The following is a 22,663-nucleotide window of genomic DNA, read 5'->3' on the forward strand; positions in this document are numbered from 1 at the left end:
ACTCATACCGACACCACAGGCGAGCAAGCAGCTTGTTAACTGTCGTTGTGCGTGACTCCATATTGGCCCACCAAATCGTTACGTCACAGTTGATGTGTCCTGGCGAAAGGGGTAATTCAAATAGCGCTTTGGTGAGGTGTCACAGGTTTTTTCAAAGTTCTATTTCACACAGTCAAACCCAATGAAGAACCTTGTGGCTTGCACATGCCGAGATCCGACTGATAAAAAAAACGGTCGGAGCGTTAGAGTGTATTGGATTCGAACTTACGAATTTCTCGCAGCAAACGACTACAGAACGTCGTAGCTATCACCCAGGCAGACCATTCTGCGTTCATAATGCATTGTACTCTCAGGCTGTGCATTTCATGCCGTCATATACAACAGCTTTCATCTCGTGCAAAAGACTTCGCACGACCTACTCGGTTTAACACAGTGAAAACAGTCCCATTTTCCAGTCCCGAGCCCTGACCGTGACGGTTTCATCGGCTCCAAGTATGCAGGTGCACTTCAGCACCATTAAGGAGGGAGAGGGGAGGGGGGGGGGGGGGTTGTCACTACGCAGTGATAGTTGCACAAACATCCACCTGATTACAGAGCGAAAGAAGAGAGATGCAGCGCCAATCTAGATGCAAATCCGAGTGGCTGCAGCTGTTCCCCTGTCCATGGCTGCACACGTATACGGGAACACAGAGTTAAATTCCATACTAACACATACCGACCATGCGTTTCAAAGAAACATGCATCGAATGTTTAATTATGGCAGTATCTCTGGAACAATCGTCCCAGTGTTGGTGGAAATCAGCAAACAGGAGAACAGTTGTATATATAGTGAGTTGGTTAACCAATTTCTCATATCTAACTTTTTACCCATTAGATTAAGCATTTAATTGCCAGTTTTCTGCCGGAAAACTGCCGAATAGCTTTTGGTGAGGCTGGGAAATGTTATTTCGACAACAAAGTTTGTTTATATCGCAATAAGAAGTGATGACTGAAAGGATCAATTGAAGGTTGTTGCCGCCAAGACAATTTTCATTCCTCTGCGTCTTGCGATCCCGAACACTGCTTTCATGAGACGTGGCATCGAGCCTTCAGTTCTAGAACGCGTTGCAATTGCAGTTTTTCTAATTTGCCGGGACTGTCTTGAGGGCTTATAAAATATCCAGGCCCAGCTGCACGGAAAGAAACGACGACCATGATGGATTCTAATGGTGCAAGGGCAACTTAGGCAAAACTCGCATTTGTTCACAGTGTTCATTTTGTGCTAAAAGTAGGATGAATAACCTTTTCCAAGCATTCCCCGCTAAATAAGCTGCGAACCTGAACGCTTGTACTCATCATACCATATATAAGTATTCGGCGGCACTGCGCAAGGAATTTTAATGAACCAAGACGCAAACCAATCTGTGGTTTTAATGCGTGCGCTGGAGCAACGTTAGCACATTGTTTTCACTTTTGAACTCTGCGTCACAAGCGTGCCTGTCACAGAACTCACCAAAAAATAGCTTCTTTACAAAGAATGCGAATTAGGCGCGTTAGCTCTTCAGTTTAGGGTTGCGCATACTTATCGCCGCGTTGTTGTAATCTATGTCAAAGACCACGCGAAATAGATGCAAAGCCCAGACGAACAAATGCGCCTGCATAGCCTACTAGTATCGTGTCTGACTTGGTATCCAAGTGCTACGGTGTATTCGACTGCCCTCTCAAAATTTGTGCCTCAAGTTGGAAGCTCTTACGAAGGTGGGGATAACACGTGGTTCCATGGCGTCACAAAAACAGACGACACAAACACGACCCCGCCCCACGAGCCCGGAGGCTTTAGACAACCCAGAACGGCTAAATAGCTCTAATGGGATTGCACTAAAAATGCCTGAGTTGCCTTGCAGTCTGGATGTGCAGCCAGTGACAAGAAAGGGCTGAGGACAGGTCCGTAAGAATTAACAAAGTGCAAGAATGTGCTACAATACCTTAGTGAACACAATCAAGTCAAACTTTCTAGCAGCTTTTATGCTGCAAAAATGCGTCCTGACAGGCATAGAAGTAAACTTTGTTAAATTAATCACTTAAAACGCGGATTGTTGCGTAGACGTAATGACATGGAGGTTAAACGTCACATCTCAGTTACTTAAGGAAGACTAGACTCAGCTGTTGTAATCTGATTCGCACCTAAAAGAGAACCTTCTGGAATCAAGCTTCAGGGACCAAAAACACAAGATGCGTGCGAATATTTGAAACTTTCAAACAGCGAATCGATTAATGACGGATTCCATTTTTGAAATGAATCAAAGAACATATTTTAAAAATAATGCGAACCTAATCGAATATGTTATTAACTTTCTAAATACTCTACAAATACTGGCATGATATTCGGAGAAGGTCATCCCTTGAGCTTTTCTTCGACGACTGCTCGAATAGCAGGGTCCCCTTCGGTGCAGCTCACAACCCTGTAGATCGTTGGTAAGGCACATACGTCCCTCCAAGCCCGGATGACACGGCAACCTTGCCTTGATATCCAGCCCCATCTTGGAGGTCGTAGGTCATGCGGGCTAGCACCCGTCTTATTTTGTGAGGTATAGTTCTCACTAATTCCCGTTCGCCCTAATTAAACAGAAAGCAATAATTTGGCCCAATAGTTGTTTTCTTTACGTTTTTTTTTAGCCCGATGTGCCAAAAGAAGTGTCTTACTGGAGATAGAATTCTTTAAAAAAATAGCTTACGTTTAATCCTGCTGCAAAGTTAGGAGAAGTGAAACCTTCGTTTTGCTCGGTTAGGCTTTGGTTGGACTAAGGTTTTGACATGGGTAGACATGTTGTAGCGACTAAATATGACGAGACTATTGAGTCAAAGACACCGTCAACTACAAGAGGGAACACGTGATGCTGTATCTGCCGTCAAAAGTGAAACTCAAAGGTCAAGTGGTGGTACACCATAGGTGTTATTATGGTTAAGCTATATATGTGACCTCTGGCTAGTTGAAGGTCAAGCGGCCTGCCAGATTGCCCTTGGCTGCTACATATCATAGAGAAAATTTTGCTTCGTAAAACGAAGAAAAAAGGAACAGCCAGCTCCACACAGCAAGGAATGAAGTACGGCTCTGCCTGAAGGAAGTAATGTTTCCGAGAAGTGAAATTCCAAAACCACAATCGTGCTTGTTCCCTAAGGGTTTCGAAACGCGGTATAAAAGAGAAGAACTAGCTCCCAGACACTTCAGGCTGACTATTTACGCTGGTCAAAAAGCACATGTAAAGTACAGTTGTCAATGAAGAAAAAACAAACACGTACGGTATTGAAGGAAACTTGTGTAGGTATAACATTTGCCCGAAAACGTGCAGCATTTTTTAGCGAGATTTGCCCTTTCTTGTATACGCGAGCTCTATTTCCATTCGAGTAGAAATAAATGTGGCAGTTTCTCTTACTATCTCATTTTTGGCATTCATATGTTATGAGACAAATAGGCTCAATGTAGCGGTCTCGTAATGTTATGCTTTCTCGTGTCATATTGCCGAAGGGAGCCCACCAACTGCAGTGTCAGAGTGTTGCTGTCGTCAGCCAAGCCTGTTACTGACAAAACGTTATGCGCTGTTAGCGGGTTGTCAGGACACACTGAGATCGATATTGGGAAATGCGGCACAAGCTGATACATCCGTAATTTATTCTTGCATGACGACAAAGAACCAGCGAAAAAAAAAACTGATTTTTTATGGTGTCTCTTTCCGTATTGCACTCTCCATTTCCCTTTGTTGTTTCTCTCTTCTCAGAAGGTTCCTCCGTATTCTTCACCTGAGCGGAAGTTGAATATTTCGCCAGTGTACTGTTACAGCTCAGCAATATTCAGACTTGTTTATAAAGTGAGCCAGTATATTCTGTGAACAACAGTGAATGATATCGGTGCGTATGTATTCAAACATTTACAATTCTCTTAGAACGAACACTCTTTATTCTCATTTTTATTGAGAACTCACTACTTGCCCCGTTACGAGAAAAGCAGTCGGTGTCATTCAGTCGTCCTGCTGGAAAGATGGCTCTGAAAGAAAATATGATGATGTCATCGAGCGGCCGTATGACGCACAAAGCAAGACAACTATCCACGATGCATCACTGCGCTCATCCCGACCTTATCACGGCGCTGTCACCCTCACGTCAGACAATGTGATACGTCATGCATCTATATACAGCATGTCCCAGCTAAATGTAACCAAAGTTCTAAAGAATTCTGCAGAACTAGCCCATTAAAATTAGCTAAAAGATGTTCAGAGTCGCTCATTGAAATATTTTCTTCGTTCGCAAAAGGTAAGTAGTAAAGACAGGTTAGCTATAACTTCTTATTTATTGGCTTGATGAAGACATTGCCAATACAAAGGTTAAATATCGACCGGAAAAGCAACTAATTACGTTGTTTCTATTAATCTATTATTTCCGTCGCTTTATTTATCCGCTTTCAAAGAAAGCTGCCACGTGACCAGCCACTACTCTAAATCAATCGCCCAGTGCACACATCAAGCTCAACAGATAGAGCGCTAATGTGAAAAGCAGATTTTTTTTTATCAGGGATGCATGTCGGGACATTGACGTAGCACTGTTGTTCTGCGTAATCTTATTTTTTTCATTCCGTGAGGTATCTTTCTAGGCCGGTAAAAAAAAAAAAAAGTACTTTGCGTAAACGCCAGGATGTTGGAAACAACGTACTAGCCTTTTATCGTGCAAATCTGCGACCTTTAGACCGAAACGTTTTCTTCAAGCTGATAATTAAAAAGTCAGCTAATTAGTTTTTACTGATAAATTAACTTTCCTGATAGAAGAAAATACTGCGGTCTCTCAGACGACATTGAACGACCCTTAATTGGTTTCCCTGGCCTAAGGCACATTGTATGATTTAAAAGCTTGATTACATCTAGCTGGGACACCCTGTACACTCGCCGCTGACGGACCTGCTTATAGTTTTTCAGAGATTCATATAAAAATTGTGATGCACCATTTCATCGTGAAGCGTTCGTGGCAATATTTTACGATTCCTCGTTGCATGCAGCATACATCGGGTAGTCAAGTCGGAGACTAGTTTTCGAGAGGGATGAGAAATATTTCCCTCCAGTTGCATGCCTTGAAACAGGTTTGGTTTGGTTTGTGGGGTTTAACATCCCAGAGCGACTCAGGCTATGAGAGATGCCGTAGTGGAGGGCTTCGGAAATTTTGGCCACCTGGGGTTCCTTAACGTGCACTGTCATCGCACAGTACATGAGCGCCTTGCTTTTCGCTTCCATCGAAAATCAGCCGCCGCGGCCGGGATTCGATCCCGCATTTTTGATCACAGCAGTAGAAAGTCCTAACCACTGCACCACAACGGCGGGGCGCCTTGAAACTGTGACATTGCGGTAAAGCTCCTAGATTCCACCTTGAATGGGGCAGTAAACGTCGAATACGCAGAAACACACTTTAAATACAATAATATCGTCGGAAAAGCAACTCAGGAAAAGCGACAGAGGCCCCTGATAGGAGGTCCCTCAGCCAATGACGTCGATACGTCGATCGATGCTCGTGACGCCGAGGTAAATCTGATTCAGGAGTGGTGAGTCTCCTCATTCTCTCGCCTACCACATCCTGTGTTGTCCCGCTAGAACAACCAATATGATTATTCATGAGAATCGGTCTACGCGTAGTTGACTGCATTGCATTGGTGTTTTTTGTAGAGAGAAAGCTAAATTTTTATTATGTTGTATCCGGTTGTGGCAGAATAAACTTGTGGCAGAATACATGCTGAAAAGCTCCTTCGAAAACTGTTAAGTTGTAGGACTGCAGTGCTATCGCATCCATACGCGCAAACGCTCTTATTGCAAACACGTATCCGTGTTTCTGTTTTGGTCGCTACGTACGTAGTGCATTTTTTGTTTCGCCGCTATCACCATCGTTTATCACCGGTGCAGGTAAAACCAAAACTTTGCTCGAACTCTTCTTCGGCAAGCGATGCGATTCGTGTGGCCTTTAGTTTCACTGCACATAAGAGAGAGAAACTGAGCCTTTTTTACCTGCGCATGGTTATACCGCTGGCTTTCATTCCCGCTTCAGAGCTTTTATTTATTGCTCTTTGCAGGTGGAACTCGAAAACATGAGTTCGCCGCTCTGGTTTTATTGACGTTCTTAGAGTGTTTATTTTACTGGGAAGACGATGAATCTCATGAAAAAAAAAAGTTGCCTGTTCCTAACTTCTAAATCGAAAAGTTATCTCGTTAAGTTTACCTGGAGGACCGACACCGTGCGCAACTCCTGGATTCGACACTTGCCGCTTTTTTATAGCAGCTTTACTCACTTTTCGGTCAAAGTTTTTGGCTTGGCTTGTACCTTTCGCGTCTTGCTTCGTGTCACCGAAGCCGATCTTGTTTTCAAGTCTCTCATTAGATTTCTTTGCGCCAGCATCCTTAAAAAGTTCTAAGTTCTGGACGTTTTATCAGAAACCTGCTTTTTCCGCCCAGAGTAGTTTTAATTGGTGAACTTTGGGGCTTGAGAAGCAAGTTAATTGCTTCAGAAGTGTTTCCTTGGTGGTTACTAAGTTACTGTCGTCGAGGTGACGGTAAAGGATAGAATTGATTTTGCGCAGCGAAATTTAACACGAGATGCACTTTGCCTCGTACATTTTCTAATTACTCTTGTTTACTTGCTGTCTCACGACTGTTTCACGTGCAGAGAAAATTATCTCCTTGGCTGGAAAAAACTATGACGTTGTGCGTCTTATATCAATGTTCGAAGGGACTAAAACGTTAGCCAAAGGTGCTTTTTTTTGCCGCACTTGCATTATAAACCTAAATAATAGACGCAAATATATTGAGCCGTTGTTACCGCGCGTACCTGTCAGTTAGCCGCACCAACCATGCTTTTAAAGAAGTCCCTTTCCCTTTTGGTGTCTTGCAATGGGGAACAACAAATTAATCACACCTGCCTTCTTACTGGGTTGAAAGGGAAAACACAGATTTTAGTATTGGCTATGTTAATACTGCAAGTACCTATGTCATATCTTCGGAGAGTGGTATAGTACAGTAAACTGTACTTATGACGTCGCTACATCAAGTAAACGTTCATTACGTTTACTTTACACACTTACACCCTCTACTGCGGCAGTACAAGCTATGATCCTGTTGTCTTTTCATTTAAGGTTTTTCTTTTTAGTCACTGAAAGAAAGATTTTAATCAAGCCGGAATATCGAGAAATCAAGCCAGTGGTAAAGCCACTCTGCTGAGGAACTGAGCGTTAATTTCGCGAAAAAAGAAAAGCCGTTATATGTCGTGCAGTGAGTCGGCACCGATGCTTCTCACAGTCTTCCAAAGTCGGTGCAGCATTTATAATATTTGGTAAATGTGGTAACATTCTCATACGCAGTGCAGACCCACAAGTTGTGCCAGAAGTTTTAAAGTCGAAGTTTTGGCCAATGACGAGACCCCGGAATTGTTCAGGAGAGCAACAGTGATCATAGCAAATATACGTAGTGGCTATCTAGTAAACTAGACGCAAGCCGACCTCACTTTCTTATCACTACTTTCATAACGTTAATCAAATCAATCTCTCGATGCTATTTTGATGGTCATGTTCTTCAGGTACGCCTGTGACGTAAGAACAACACGGCAAAGGGGCTGGGCCTGCTAGAAAATGAGCACTTTGTTGCTCCCGTGATCGCTCTTGGCTTCAGAATAAGTTTACTGTTTCCTTTTTCTTTTTTTCTTTTTTTGCTATATTTGCATAGGTGAGGTTGCAGGGGACGGTGGCTGCAATAAAGTTACTGCAGTCAGTTATCCGCACTGGGGGAATCGAACATTCCAGGTGCATTTCAAATTTCTTTCGTTTGCGTCTCACTTCAGCACTCGTACTAGGAGTCCTGGTGCCTTCAAATGTGGCGCTGCAATCTAAGCTAAGTGCACTAGTCGTCCTTCATTGTCATATACTGCATGGTGCGCGTTATTGTCTTTATTATCACTGCCCATAAAATGTTAGGGAGTGAAGTTATTTGTTAAAGAAACCTTCAATATCGAATAATTTACAAAACAATAATAATAACCAATATTAATAAAAGCACACTCACAAATCGACGAAAGATTTTATAATTACGGTAAACAGCGCAGATAAATAATAAAATAGTGCTTCAAGCTGACCGCTTCTAAGAAAACAAACATGGACCATGTGAAGTCTTGCCCTCAAATTATCAATGTTAATGGGTGCGTACAGCAGAGAAGCGCTCGAAATATATCAGGCGTTGCTGAACGAAGAATTGCGCACCGTTACGTTAACAAAAGTGTGGCGACAGGCAAATGTTCGAAAGCTATACCCAGCGCTGTTAGAGGGGACGCAGAAGATAAGGAAGAACAATGTTACTGACAAGTGAATTTCATTTAAAATTACATAGATAATGTACTCTCAATAAAGAATGAAAAGTGCATGGCTTCCCTCTCCTCTAAGCCCCCCCCCCCCCCCCCCAAATCTCTAAATGGTAGTTAGGAATCCAGATACAAAATTTCAGTTATGGATGTTTACTGAAGGCGTGCACACTTCAGCACGTGTCGCTGTCCTCGTGAATATAACAAGTCTCATACAACTCCCTTATAAATTGGTCCTTATGTTATCACATAACCTTAGCTCTGTTAAAAAGAATCAGTCGAATAAAACAACAAAAAACATGTACTCCTCTTTTTAACAGGGCTAAGGTTACGTTCTTACGTCAAAACCAATTACCAAGGAAACTGTGTGCAGTCTATTATATACATTCCCAAAAACAGCGACACGTGCGTAAGCACGCCTTCGGTAAACATCCATTAGTGGACTGGTTCGTATTTAGATTCCTAACTGTGACATTTTAGGTTGATTTCTTTTTTCTTTCTATGAGGGGGGGGAGGGAGGAGAGTACTTATGCTTCTGGTAGTCTCCGGTGAGTACGTTATCTATGTAGTTTTCAAATAAACTTCAGTTATTAGTAGCGCTTGCCTTTCCTTTTGATTAAGTTTTGGAAGACGTACGACTAGCTCAAATGTGTAAAAATAAGAGAATAAAGAGCTTGGGTGAAACTGCCCGCAAATTCTAAACTGGGCGTATAATTATGCAAGATGAAATGCAGAGGAACTCTCCTGCGTAAAAAATTGAAAGAAGGTGCTGCTGAGGATGTTGAATCGGTCCGTGTTCCCTAAGCCACCGCTATTTTTTTTTTCTGTTCCACTATCGAGATGCCCCCAACCAACACCTTAAAAAAAAAAAAGAAAAACCTTTTTGTAAGGTAAAGAAATTTAAATATCCTAAGGGTAAGCTGTGCCGTGAAGTGGCTGTGCGAGGACTTCCTGGTCAATGACCTCAGGAGGAACACCAACAAGATGTCGCATTAAAGCGGGGTAAAAAAAAAAAATCGAAAAGAGTGTTCTGTGTGCGTCATACGCTAAGCCAGGAACGAAAACAAGAAAAACAAGCACGCAAACTTTAATAATGCCCTGCTTCTTGGGAGTTAGTGTTGAAGCATTCCGAACTCACCTAAAACTATTTCTACGAGCGCTTCTTCCATGTGGTATATAGACGCAGTTGGATTTGAATGCATCCGTATGACGCAAGAAACAACCGTGACCTCAATTTTAGACGATCGTGTGATTTATTGTCTCGTGAGAGTTTTAGGCATCATTGAAAAATTTCAACTGCCTCGCTGTACATAATATAATAATGCAAATCCTGACAAGCATGCACTTCACGGGACCGTCTGAGACCAGACTGTGACGGCTAGCAGATCACACGAAGCTTTCACTTTGATTCAGCCAGCCCAGTTTACTTTTGGAGACTTTTGGAAACACCAGCGCAAAGAGCAAGGACAAAGGAGCGAACGAACAAACACGAGGCGCTTTTCTTTATCGTCTTTCATTTTGCACTGGTATTTCTAAAAATGAAAGCATTCCAACTATCCCAGCTCGCCGGTCTTATCAACCCGCACAGCAATTCACTGACATTACCTTTTACCTTTGTACTGTAGCCTCTGATCAAACAATACCCGCACTGCTTCCATGTTAATAGTGCAGAAGGAACAAAAGTGAAAATAGAGATTCGCGGCAATGTAGCGCTAAGCATCCTGTGGAAGTGAACTTCATTTCAGTTCATACAAAATATAGCTTCGGGCAATGTTTTCTCAGGGCCTGCAAGGTCGTACCTGACAGTAGTAGTGTGAGCAGTCAAGAGGAAAGCGCTGCTCCTAAATTATGATAGTTGAAACTGAGCACAACTGAAGTTTTTACCCATATGCAGGTTAACCTTAGGTCAGGGGAAAATATTAAGTAGAAATTTTGCTTCCGCAGCCCGCTCAGTGACTGAAACCTGCCCCTGCTGTTCTCAATCATTTCAGGCCCTGAAGCCCACCTGCTCTGTGCTGATAGGCCGAGCTCACTCCTTTCTTCAACCATGAATCAAGAAAGGGCAACTAGAAGGCGGCCTCTCTCCCAAAGAGGGGCACATGCGCCCCTCAGAATCCACATGACCTTCATGCTGGTGGCGTGTTTAGCGATATGCACGCACCATGTCCAGGCGCAGTTAGACGACAATTCGCTCGACTATTCCGTATACGCTGGTCCGACGCAAGACTCTTCGCGGTGTAACGAAGGCACCGGCTGCATTGAAGGCAGTGATTCCGGACACGACGGTACGTCTGCGGAGGCGGCGCGCACCTTTGAGAGCAACGCTGTAGAAGTATCGACGTTGGACGGAGAAGGAGGACCAACGAATGGCGCCGTCGAGAGCGATACGACTACGGCAACGTCCTCTTCACAGCCAGACTCGTGGTGGCCGACGCTGGTGGCCTCCAGACCGCCGGCGGTACCTGTGGAGTACACCATCCGAGCAGGGAAGACCAACATCACAGTCAACGGCACCAGGACAGGCCACAGGGTGAGGACTACTTTTTTGCTGCGATGTCCATTACCGAGAGTGCTGCTGTGTTCTCACTACAGCACTCTCGTCTTCTGTCGCGTGGGCAAGCCTGAAAGCGTTAAACTGTTGTGACATACAAAGCGTGCAGTGACCCCACTGGCGTGAACATGTGAAACACTTTAGTGTCGAAAAACGTTGTTTCGCTCTATGTCCGTCTAGGAGAAAATGCCTTTGCTGGAAGCTCTTGCAGCTGGCTAAACACAACTGTGCGTTGTAATGCATGCTTGAGCTGTTTTTACCTTTCAATGCTACTCACTGCTCATTCTTGTATATTCAAACGTTCACTATACTTCTCATATGCGTCAGAAATCATCATTCTACTCCACCTTGGAGTTTTCCACTTACCTTTGGACTAACACACTTCCAACCTCGAGTTATTGATCTCTTCTCTCTCGCCCTACCATCTGCTTGCCTTCCTGCTTAGCTTAGTTGGTACTGTGACTGCCCGGAAAGGAGGCGGTCCTGGGTTTGATCGCCTTAGTAGGGCAAATTTTCCTTTAACTACGATGTTTCTGGTAAGCTTTTTCTGGCGCTTTATAGTATGCCTGCGGTTAGGTGGATCTTAATGAATAATCACTTCCTTACTACAAATCAACATCGACAGGTAGAAGCAAAAATGTTCTTTTTGATAATCTGACTGCGGTACGTGCATGGCAAACACTAAGCAGGTACCGTTTTAAGCTTTATGTGTCTCGTTCGCATCTATGAAATGGCATATGAGCGACAACTTCTTGTTCACCAAACGTAGCCGCTGGCGAAAATAATGGTAAAAAAAAAGATTGATTTGCCGATTAGGCCCTATAGTATATGCGAGTTTTAAAGTAAGGAGGAAAAAAATACATCTAGACAGTAGAAAGTACATTATGAAGCAAGAACGAGGAATACGAATGAGCATACGGGCAAAGTATACAATTTTTGTTACAGAATTCTTTGAACGCCTATGATTATTCCAGGCGAATGGAATGGACCCCACATAATTATTTCGTTCTACATATACGCGTCAGAGCCAAACCTTCACCCAACTTGGTCAGCTGGAAAAATGTCAGAGAGGCAGCAATGGAATGAAATAAACATAAACAGTTAAAAACAAGCTCTTTCGCAACAATACAGATTTAATTCCATGAGCAACGACAAGGCGTCAAGAAATCCTAGACAATCACAGAAAAGTTAAATGGAAACAAAAAATAAAAGCCAGCATCAAAATGCTTGAGAGAATGCCTTTTCATATGGAAAGTGCAACCCGTTTTTGAGGCAGCTGTTTACGGCTTGCTTCTTCATTTATTTCTATTTTGAGGCACATACACACAAAAAAAATGATTCCATTCTCGCAGGGCTTTCTTATTCTCTCTATAGAATCGCTATCGCATCCATTTCTTCTTTTCGCGGTCGTTGTATTTATTTTTCTTTACTATCTGAACGGGGCGCATTAAAATGAATGAAGCAGGAAGCTTGTCTGCCACTGTGCGCGAAATCAGTTGCTTCGCCGACTCAGCGCCTGCACTACTTCGAGCAGAAGGAAGCTGTTGCCTTTGGGGAACGCCGTGAGCTTATTTACTCGTGAATGTTTTATTCACTCCTCTTCTAATATTTATTTACTTGTTGCACCTATATGTGTGCTACGGAGCCCATATCAGCCTACTTCGCACTTGCTCGTTCCCTCCTCGACACCATACGTTAATACTGCGTAGTTTCGTTTCACTTTTGTTTTCTCTGTCCGTCATCCTTACACGATACGCTCAAGATTCACTTCTTTTTCTCGCTCGCTTAGCTATTAATCGCAGTGACAATGTTATTGAAAAATAAAATTCTTAACGCAATTTAGAATAAATGCTTGACATTTCTCTGCTGAAACAATTAGGAATGCCTGAAACTGTCGCGGAAAGAAATGTGAATATTCCAGTGCATTTACCTTTTTTTTTTTTTTTTAGTTGTGTCGCACTGGGGGGGGGGGGGGGTTGACACAGTAATAAGGATAACGTGCGACACCGGTGCGTTTTGGCCTGTCTTCTTCGATTGTAGAGGCAGTTTGTCAATATGAAAAGGAAAGTAAATAGCGTTTACATTTAAGGTGCATGTTTATGCTCCTTCGTTGAGGAAACTGCTTCGTACACTTCCTTTTTTTTCTCTGAATTGTGCCCCTTTCTGAATGATTTCCGAATACCTATTTCAGCAATTCGGCAAGCCGGAAAGTCTGGTTGGTTTGTGGGGTTTAACGTCCCAAAGCGACTCAGGCTACGAGAGACGCCGAGCCGGAAAGTCTATCTCTCTTTATTTGTATTTCTAGTTAGCATCCATGTGTTATCCCGCATCCACTGTTCTTGATCAGTTTCAAATCTTTCATTAATGCTATTCCTGTCAATTTCCGTGATATGCTATTGTTGACGTTTTAAGCAGAATCACAGCCTATTTGTGTGCTGCTCAGTCGGGCGGTTGTAGCGCTAGTCAGGTGCTATGGCCAAAACTTCAAAACTAGTCATTCGAAGCCGTCGTTCCGACTGCCATTGAATGGAGCTTGTTGAGCCTTTTAGTCACGGTAATGTCATTCGCGTGCCTTTTCGCGCAACCGTTCTTGTTCTTGTTGCCATGGCGCATGGATGGCATCACGTGTTTGTTCCAGTGGTCTGTTTTGAAACTTGGGCTAGTGGTCCCTCCGTAACACTTGGACATTGTGACTATTTGACTGTAACGCTAGTGTATTCCTCACCATGACTGAAAGCATGTATAGGGGTTGAAATTACCGCTGTTGATTCGTAATCGTTGCTACAAAAATATTGCACTTTTGGATGCCCTTTACAGTTTTGAGAAAGTATTTAAAAACGTTCAGAAATACGCTTGCGCTACTCGTGGTTCGTTGCTCTAGGCAGGAGTATCTGCCTGTTATCGTGACCTTAGTGGCTGCATGCGAATGAGCCTTTTTTATTTTAGGAGCTAACGTGAGGCGCTCTCCGAGTTGCTAATTCAAGAAGAGCGCCTGGAAAGTTCAGCAGTTCATGCTGTACGCAGTTGATTTCTGAGGATGAGACGCAGATACCTGCAGAAGTCAAGCAAGATGGAAATGTGAATAAGGAGTCGACATGAATTGAATTAGATAACAAGATGACCTTATCGCTGACAAAAAATATTGCGCGAAAGGTTACTACGGTTTCTTACGCACGGCAAAGGGAGGGGGAAGGGGGGGGGGGGGGGGTCGAGTAGAAGTGGTGCAAGGACTGCACCCCTGAAGTGGTGCACTGAAGCGCAGTTAGAGCTCGCTGAGAGGATGAGCATGACGGGTGTAGGGATAGCGAGGAGGAGCATGACGATCTGTGATGGTCGAGACTTATATAAGGGAGGAGTACGGGAGTTCAATTCAATTCTTTAACCATCGTTTCTTTTCCCCAAGTGCATCACAAACTAAGATACCTTAAGTAAACAGAAAACGAGTTACTTCTTCCGATGATCTGTGTAGCAGCACATTTGTTTCGCAAAGAATCGCAAGAACAAAATGCTCACACGCTGAACGTCACATCATGAGCCTTTAGAAATGAGTGAATTAATAAATTCCGAAATTTTACGCGATAAACACGACATTCAAGGTTACTGTATTTGCACCAAATTAATTGATCCATGAATTCTTCATTCGAAAACTATCCGGAGAGACGCAACTGTTTAAACAAGGATATATTCAGTTCGCCGTGGGAGAATGCTGAAGTAACCTTCACGTTGCCCGAAATCCTCCGTTTCCTTAGAACCCCACACTAGCACTCGAACTTTTGAAATGAAGACGCTGACGCAAAACAGGACATTTCTAATGCTTTCCACCGCTGAGTGTCACTCGGTCCATGCCAGGTTTGCCCCGTGTGTAGTCGAGCACCATGAAGTAAATGAGCGGGAGCGATTATAATGACTAACAAGCTTAAAAGTATAGTAAGGCTACGGAAGTGAAATATACTCGTCCTCATCGAGCTGCTCTGAAAATACATTAAAAATTTATGCGCGGCAGCTAAACCTCAAGCACGCTTCGACTGGTTACACCGTTTTCGAGCTATGCCAGGGCAGCGAAGGTACTTGCCCGCACCGCGGGGAAAGTTCCTTTCATCACGTTTCTTTGCGGGGTTAGTTCGTGTGGCCCCAGTTGAGCAACAGTAGGGCGACCTCCAATAACGGTATTGATCTGCCCCCGCAAAGAGTTTATAGGACCACCTCAATAAACCTCACTGTAAAATCCGTAATCAGATCCTTTTAGCGCTTGCACGAAGTCGGAGTGCCACGCACATTCGAATCACCCTAACACGGACCATTTCTCAACTTGTATACTTCAGCGTCGCCTTGTTTCCTGGACGAACCGGCTTATTTGTGGTTCCAGCTGTTGAGAGCCTAGCAGGGAGCTCTCGTTACGCACGCGTAAGCTGCCCTCGCCTTATAACACCTGGTTCCGCGTACTATCGAAAACCAAATACGAAGCAGCGAAAATACCACACAAAATATCCTGCTTCTTGTCGTCGACAGCCCTTGCTCCTTCATTGCCTGCAATACAAAAAAAAAAAAAGATGTTGTAGACTTGATCGCGCAAACATTGTGGCTCAACACTTAAAATCAGCAAATATGTTTGAGCGTGACAGATAAACGGACTGCACGTGCATACTCTGGCTCATTCAAAAATCAGCTCCAAGTTTCATGACATCACACCACCAGCTCATACCTTACATCTCTTGATTTTAGGCTATCTTGCTGCTACGGTTAGCGTTGGCAAAACCCACCAAGCGGCAGCTCTTCTGAGAATTTGGTACTAGAAAATTTGCTTTAACACGGAGAAAAAGCAGTTCGAAAAAATAAAGAGCATGACCGAAATCTACTGAGATTTGTAAAGTCTCTATTGTGCATGATAGGCTGGCAGCACATTACTACATTCTACTTCCCCACTTCTCTGCTTTCCCTTAGAGTTCTCTCCTAATATTTGTGTTGTGAATATTTTTGAATGCGAAAGCATTTCTTGTCTCATGAGGGCCGTCATTTGAAAACGTCGTCAGAATGTGTTGTCAGAGCAAGCCCGCATGACCTTTGAAGGATTCACTGCACGGGTAATTATTTCACGTAATAGTACCAAATTTAGTATCAAATCTAATGAGAATATGACTAATCGATGGTCGCTTCCAAATTCGGATGGGCACCCCAGCAAAGTTTGGCCCTTGGACTACCAAAATTAGACCTCTTCAGAATTTCCACAAACTTGAGGTCGAACATAATTCGACGGTGGCCGAATTAGTGGTGACCTGAAAATTGAGGTGGAAAACTCCTAAAATTTAGCTTCTCGGATCCAATAATTGCACATGGGCAAAATTTGACCAAAAACGGTGTATATCCTAATTCTAGCATGGCCAGTTCAGAGATGGGCTTCATACTTATGTGTGCCACCCCAGAAATGTGGCCTCCCTGAACCTTCAAAATTCGACTTCTTCTGAATTTGACCAAACGTGATGTGTAATCTTATTTGAGTATTGCCAAATCAGTGGTGGCTATGTGGCCCATCCGATAATTTTACCCTTGACCCCTCATGTTCACCCTCATCCGAATTTGACCAATAACAATGGCGACTAAGCAAAAGTATTAGGCAACAAAACGCAGAACTCACAGCGGAACTAGGCATGGAACTTGCAATATTTTTGCAATTCTTCACGTAAGCAGACTTACGTGCACCTCTGTAATCTTGAAATTCATGCGCCACGAAAATCAAGAGCCCTGCAAGCACCCACCCCTTCCTCCCAAGAAAAATGGAAATACCATGAAAAAAAATGCCGCTGAGCTGACGAATCTCCCCAGTGGTCTCTTTTTTTTAACGATAAACCAGCTTATTAGTGCGGAAGTCAAGTAGATCAGAAGATACATGAACGGTGCTCTGGAACAATCAACACAGTGGTCGTAATAATGGGCTGATTTTGCAATTTAAAATTAGGCTTCACATGCAAACGTCATTTTGAACACCTACAATACAATGTTGCCGCCGCGCGCGACATCAGGATGTGGCGACCATGCTCATGTTTCTCCAGGGGCGCCTTGTGTTTGCCTTTGACTAAACCAGTCAAAGCGGCAGTTGAGTGCATATTTTTCTGCCGGATTAGAATTGAGTTTCAGGAAAGCAAAAAAAAAAAATGTTTTTTTAATATTTCCCTGGAATCTTGCATACAGGTCATGAGCCCACGCCAGCGCTAGCTGAAAATAAGTTGATCAACAATTTATTCACGGCAGATTAGCTTCGGCTCAAGGGATAGTCATCCTTTGGATGTCCAGTAGGATTTTATGGCGAAAGCATCTCATGGCATTAGGCGGCCGAAATGTTCGCAGGAAATGTTTGCACGAACTAGCACTATAGAAAAAAGAGTAATCTCCACTGTGAATCGAACCTCTATCTCTCAGATCACCACGCCGAGGTCGTCAGAACTTTGTCGTAATTCTCCTTGCCTAGCGTGAGGACGATAGTAGCGATGACAATGACGATGCAGTTAGCCATAATGATAATGATGATATTAGGATGATAATGACATTGCAGTTATTGGTAAGAATGATGGCAGTAGATAATGAGGGTGCATTTAGTTGATATTATAATAACAGCAGCAGTGATGTCAGCAGGGAGGACAATGACGATTGCAGTTAGTGAGAACAGTCCTGTAAAGTGGCTTTTACAATTTCCGCTCTTAAGCAGATGTAAGCACACCCCTGTAATTTTTCGTTCGAGGTGTAGCAGTTCGGGCTGTTAGCAACCAAGATATCTAGTGCCTGGCAGCCTCCGCATGAAGTAGTACCCCCTTCTTCGGGGAATTTCGAAAATGAAATGCACGGCTTAGAGCTGCTGCAAAAACTAAAGGGGTTCAACGCCGCTGAACCGAATGGGGAGCGAAAGCGGCTACTCAAACAGAGTACCCGGCTGCTAAGCCGACCTCCGGCAGCTGCAGTTCGAAGGAGGTGAAATGGAGGGGCGTCCGCGTGCTGTGCGTTGTCAGTGCACGTTTGAGATCCCTAGGTGGTCAAAATTACGCCGTTGTAGGCGGAATCCACTTTCATACCCTACGTATGCGACGCCGGCAGACGCTTTCCTGCTCCACTCGGTCCATAAAATTATTACAACCAAGACTATAGCGAATGCGACGGCGGCACTCCCGTGTAAACCCTCTCCACTCCTTTGCTAATCGTGTTCTCAGCCATGATGGTACTTCGCGCATTGCAGCCAGCACTTTCCACGAGACTTTTGGGCCAGATCTAGCGCAAATTACGGCGTACCAACCTGGCAACGTTGGAAAAATAGGGGCTATGGAGGCCGCTTGCGTCGCAGATCGCAGTGCGGTGCGGTGCGTGTAAAGATGCTGTGGCGCAATTCAATAATTTCCTAGTTCGTTTGACAGGTGTATGCGAGTGTGTAAGTTATAAGGTTGGACAAGGTGGTGAGGAACCATGACGAGCGAGACGTGAAAATCTGTACAAATACAGCCGGTAAAGAACGCAGGTGGTGAGACCATTTGAAGTGAAAAAACAACAGTATTGACACGTGAAAAGAAATGCCCGATTCCTTTCGGCATCATGTTTTTTCACACGATGGTAGCATTGTGCTGAAACTCGGTACATCAAACAATGGTAGATGGCATAGCGCGGATCGAGGTCCAGCGCGTTGCGTACGCACTGCACCTACTAGGCAAAATAACTGATACGATGTCATGTGAAAGTAAACGGTTGTGTTTGCTGTGTTCTTTAGCTTTCGAGTGAAGGTAAGCCCTCTTTTGCATGGCCCACTGAGTATCAGCGCGAGCTTTGGCTTCTCTGGCGGTTTCGGGCGTCCGCGTGGGCGCTGGGAGGGTGCCACGGAGAAGTTAACAGTTCCAATGTTCGACTGTACTACTCTCTTGCATAGCCGCCCGAAGCGGGGCTATGGTGTGATTGCTACGGGCGATTATGCATGCATGATGGGGGGCATGCATGCTCTGGTTCAAGAAAAACGCCTTTCACCCTGCGCTGGCAGCACCACCGGCTCAAAGTTGAAATATACAGAGTACAGCCAGCTATGCGCGCGCTTTTATTTGTGAGGGAAACCATTCGTTATGTTATGGTTTTCGGTAGCCGCGCAAGTATAAAAACTGCACGTATGTACGTCAAGCAACAAAATGTGAGGACGGCAAACTAGAGTTCACTTAAAACGTTTTGACATCTTAATGAAAACAGCCATTCACTTTCAAGAGGAAACAGCAATAGAAGGCATTTGGCGCAGATTTACAGTTAGTCAGCAGTCGGCAATAGTATTTCTATCATCATGCACCACGCATTCCTGAATTGGCAGCGCACTTCTAATGTGCGATGTCACCACTGCGCCAACAGGCAAAGTGTCTGGCTCTGAAGATGCAAGCACATACGGTAAATGCGATTGGCAGTTCAACAGCGGAACGAGGTCAGCGTGCCTTCACTGATATCTGTACCTAACGACAAACACCGCAACTACTGCCGCCGCATGATTCGAACGTTTTTGAAGTCCCAGCTTGAACTTTGTGTGTGGCTTTCCAGTACGTGGACTCTCTATTTCCGAACATAACGAGCGCGTACACGCTAAACGGGGCGTACAAAAGCAAAAACCAGCGCAGGATAAACTTACAAGTTCAGGAACAAGCATGCATTGAAAGCAATTCCCAGCAGCCTATGCACGGCCCGCGCAAGGTGCCTGTCGCAAAGATAGTTTGTGCCTCAGAAGTGTTATTTACGCTGCCTATCCATGTTTGAGTTTCGTGTATTCGCATTCGTGTATTGAGTTTCGTGTATTCACTTGCCTGGCTATATCGACTGGCAACGCGCCGAGACTACCGAGACTTCATCTCAGCCTGGATTGACTAAGGCTGGCCGATTTCTTGGTGTCTGAATAATAATAATAATTCGTTCAGAGGAAAGGAAAGGCGCCTGCTTAGGCTTAGTTGCCTGTAAAGCTTTCGTAGAGCTCCACGAATTTGCGCGACACTTGCCTGGCTATATCGACTGGCAACGCGCCGAGACTGCCGAGACTTCATCTCCGATCCCTGCACGTCGTTTAATGCCTGACATTGGTTTATTTATTGCCTTTTTTACATCGCGATGGCCCTGAAAGCCAAAAATCCTCTTAATTCGTACATGACGCAAACTAAAGCAGTGGATCCATACCGATGACATGCATTCGGATGACAACGCCGGGGATTTGTGCAACAGGCGCCTGGAGGGCGCTTTTTAGCATCGTTTTCGTGGCTCCCACTGGACAGCGCAAGACGCTTATTTTTCGGATATAGCGCTCGCCCCAAGCCGCCTTGGAGCCTTGGGTTGCTTTGGTTACAGCAACATGGCTGCGTCCAGCCAAGCGGCGTCCGCTCACGCCTTACCACTAATTATTCGTTACTGCTGCACGATGTCGTGCGTTCACGGCAAACGAAAGGCGTAAGAATCTTCTCCTTTGTCTACAGATGTCCGCGTTACTAAATGTTAGCGATAAAACTCATATTTTCTGATTGGTTCCGGATTTACCGAGCTGCTAGGCTTAGCGAATTCGCCTCGTTTGGTTGCCATAGAGACCAGACATGAAAAAGTGCGGAAGGTTCAACTGAGACTTCCCGGCTCAGCCTGGATTGACTAAGGCTGGCCGATTTCGTGGTGTCTGAATAATAATAATAATTGGTTCAGAGGAAAGGAAAGGCGTAGTATCTGTCAAACTGGCTCTGCGGATGCATGACCCGCGCCGTAAGGAAGAGAGGAAGGTGGGAGTGAAAGCAAAAAGAGAGAAAGGGGTGCACTAGTGAATAAAATAGCGTTATTATAGCTTCTATATATTTAAACGCCTTTTCATGGTTCGCCGTAGGGGCGCAGTAATCGATGCGGCTCCGCTGCATCGGGGAAACCCTTATTATAAATCTCGCCAGTCGGCTCGCACTTTGCGTTGGGGCATGGTATTTTTTAGGTTCCCCCAAGCCTTTTGTACCTCTATTCTCAATCTCCCAATTATATCACTCAACTTTTAAGACTAAAAAAAAAAAATAAATAAAATGTTAAAGCATTTTTCTGCTCTTTAATTTTGTATAGGTTTACTTTTTAGAGTATTTTGTGCGACCAAAGTAAAAATATTTAATGGGAGTATCATCATGGCGATACACGAGTGTAGCCCTAACCTCCGCGCCATTCTTTCCCCCTTGACTCAGCAGCTTTCCGCTTTGGCGGGCGCATGTGCAGTGTGGAGAGGCTTTAGTGTGGAAACTACACTTCTCTCTGCGCAGGCGCGCGTATTTGCTGGGATGCCGCCATCCTCCTCGTCTCTGTAGTGAGCGCAGTGGCGGAACGCCTGTGGAACGACCACAGGCGATATATTAAGGGCGCAGCTGGTTGCCATGGTTACGGCGCACGGCGACCTTGGCTTTACATGGCGTAGTGAACCTTTCGCTTCAAAAGAAACGTGGTAACAAACGAACTAGTAGCATTGCTACAACGGCAGAGCACGCTAGCCTCTACTAGCAGGCAGTGCCGTATACCCGCCGCTGTCTTCGTCGTGCCACATACCTACCGTGCAGGCGCGGATACCAGGTGGTGGTTTTCGTGGTTCCACCCATAACGTTGGCCAAAATATGTCCACGGACCAGAGTGAGAGTCGTTATAGCCATATTTACTGACACTGAACGCGGTATGTACGCTTGGGTGACCAATATATTAAGTATATCATGCAAGGCCCGCCACGTGTTGCCTTATTTCTGACAACTCGTTCTCCTTAGCTGTTGCGCAGGCTTCGAAACTAAAGTAATGCGATATTTAACGCAAACTATTACAGGTGCCAAATTTTGGGTTCATTCTTGTATTTATTTCGCTAGGCTCACTTAAGGCCTTTGTTCTGAAATAATTTCAATGATTTAATAATGATTACTTAAGTAATTTTAATCAATTGCACCATGACAAGGATGATGATTTCATCTTTTGTTTTGTATTTTATTGACATCCTCACCCGGCACTTATTTGATCAAGCTATTCAACTTTAAAGAAAGTTTACGGATTTCACAAACTAGAGACTCCCCATCGCACACCGAGAAAACGCACTCGTACTGACGGGCGGAAGGTCGGTGAAGAGGTCAGGCACTTATAGAGGGTTTTCTAATGCATTTGTATTTAACAACTATAAGTCACACAACGCTTTGGTAACTATTTCGACTTTGCCCAAAATTTTTGCAGCAAAGGTAAATATCGTCTTGAATGTAAACAACAGCTTGTCGCTTCAGACATTAACAAAGTTCGCTCCTACCAAATGACCATACTTAGCCTTCCTACGAAGTGTTACCCTGAAGATAAAATCCTCTGCAGAAGGCAAAAGTCTGGACTATCGCTGTCTGCACGTTAATTTCACCTATAAAGCGGTACTGTGAACCTTGCGGTGCTTCTCACGATGCAGCTCCTTTAAGGTCTATGCGGGCAGACAGCTGCGAATTCGCTACTTTCGTAACCACAGCGCAGTATTTCGTAACGATTCTTTGCGCGATCTATACGGTGTCCCGGCCCTCTGTTATTCGCTGGCGTGGGTGTCGTCAGACCTGATAGCTACACCAAACGATGTGTGCCACTCCCTTTAACATCAGAGACCATGGTGACCGAGGAACAGAAGCAGAAATGATGGATCGGAGAACGAATCGTTACGAAAGGCGACCCCGGTGCTCCTCTTGGTAGCGTGCGTGGTGGGAGTGAAGCCGTTCTCTCCACCATGACAGGCTTCAAGGCCTCCCCCGTGAGCCC

At 44.5% G+C, this 22,663-nt stretch overlaps 1 protein-coding gene across 1 annotated transcript in view; it reads left to right on the forward strand.

The window, feature by feature from the left end:
- The window catches only part of Ccn (cellular communication network factor protein Ccn), a 291,840-nt gene that overhangs the window by 162,707 nt on the left and 106,470 nt on the right, over positions 1-22,663 (forward strand). Inside the window, exon 3 of the mRNA XM_084603039.1 lies at positions 10,344-10,882. Coding sequence (XP_084459165.1) covers positions 10,400-10,882 — 483 coding nt within the window. The 5' untranslated portion in view covers positions 10,344-10,399. The remainder of the gene's footprint in view (positions 1-10,343; positions 10,883-22,663) is intronic.

The sequence above is a fragment of the Amblyomma maculatum genome, chromosome 5, assembly GCF_055883805.1.
Source record: "Amblyomma maculatum isolate TAMU_Amacu chromosome 5, ASM5588380v1, whole genome shotgun sequence".
Classification (NCBI taxonomy): domain Eukaryota; kingdom Metazoa; phylum Arthropoda; class Arachnida; order Ixodida; family Ixodidae; genus Amblyomma; species Amblyomma maculatum.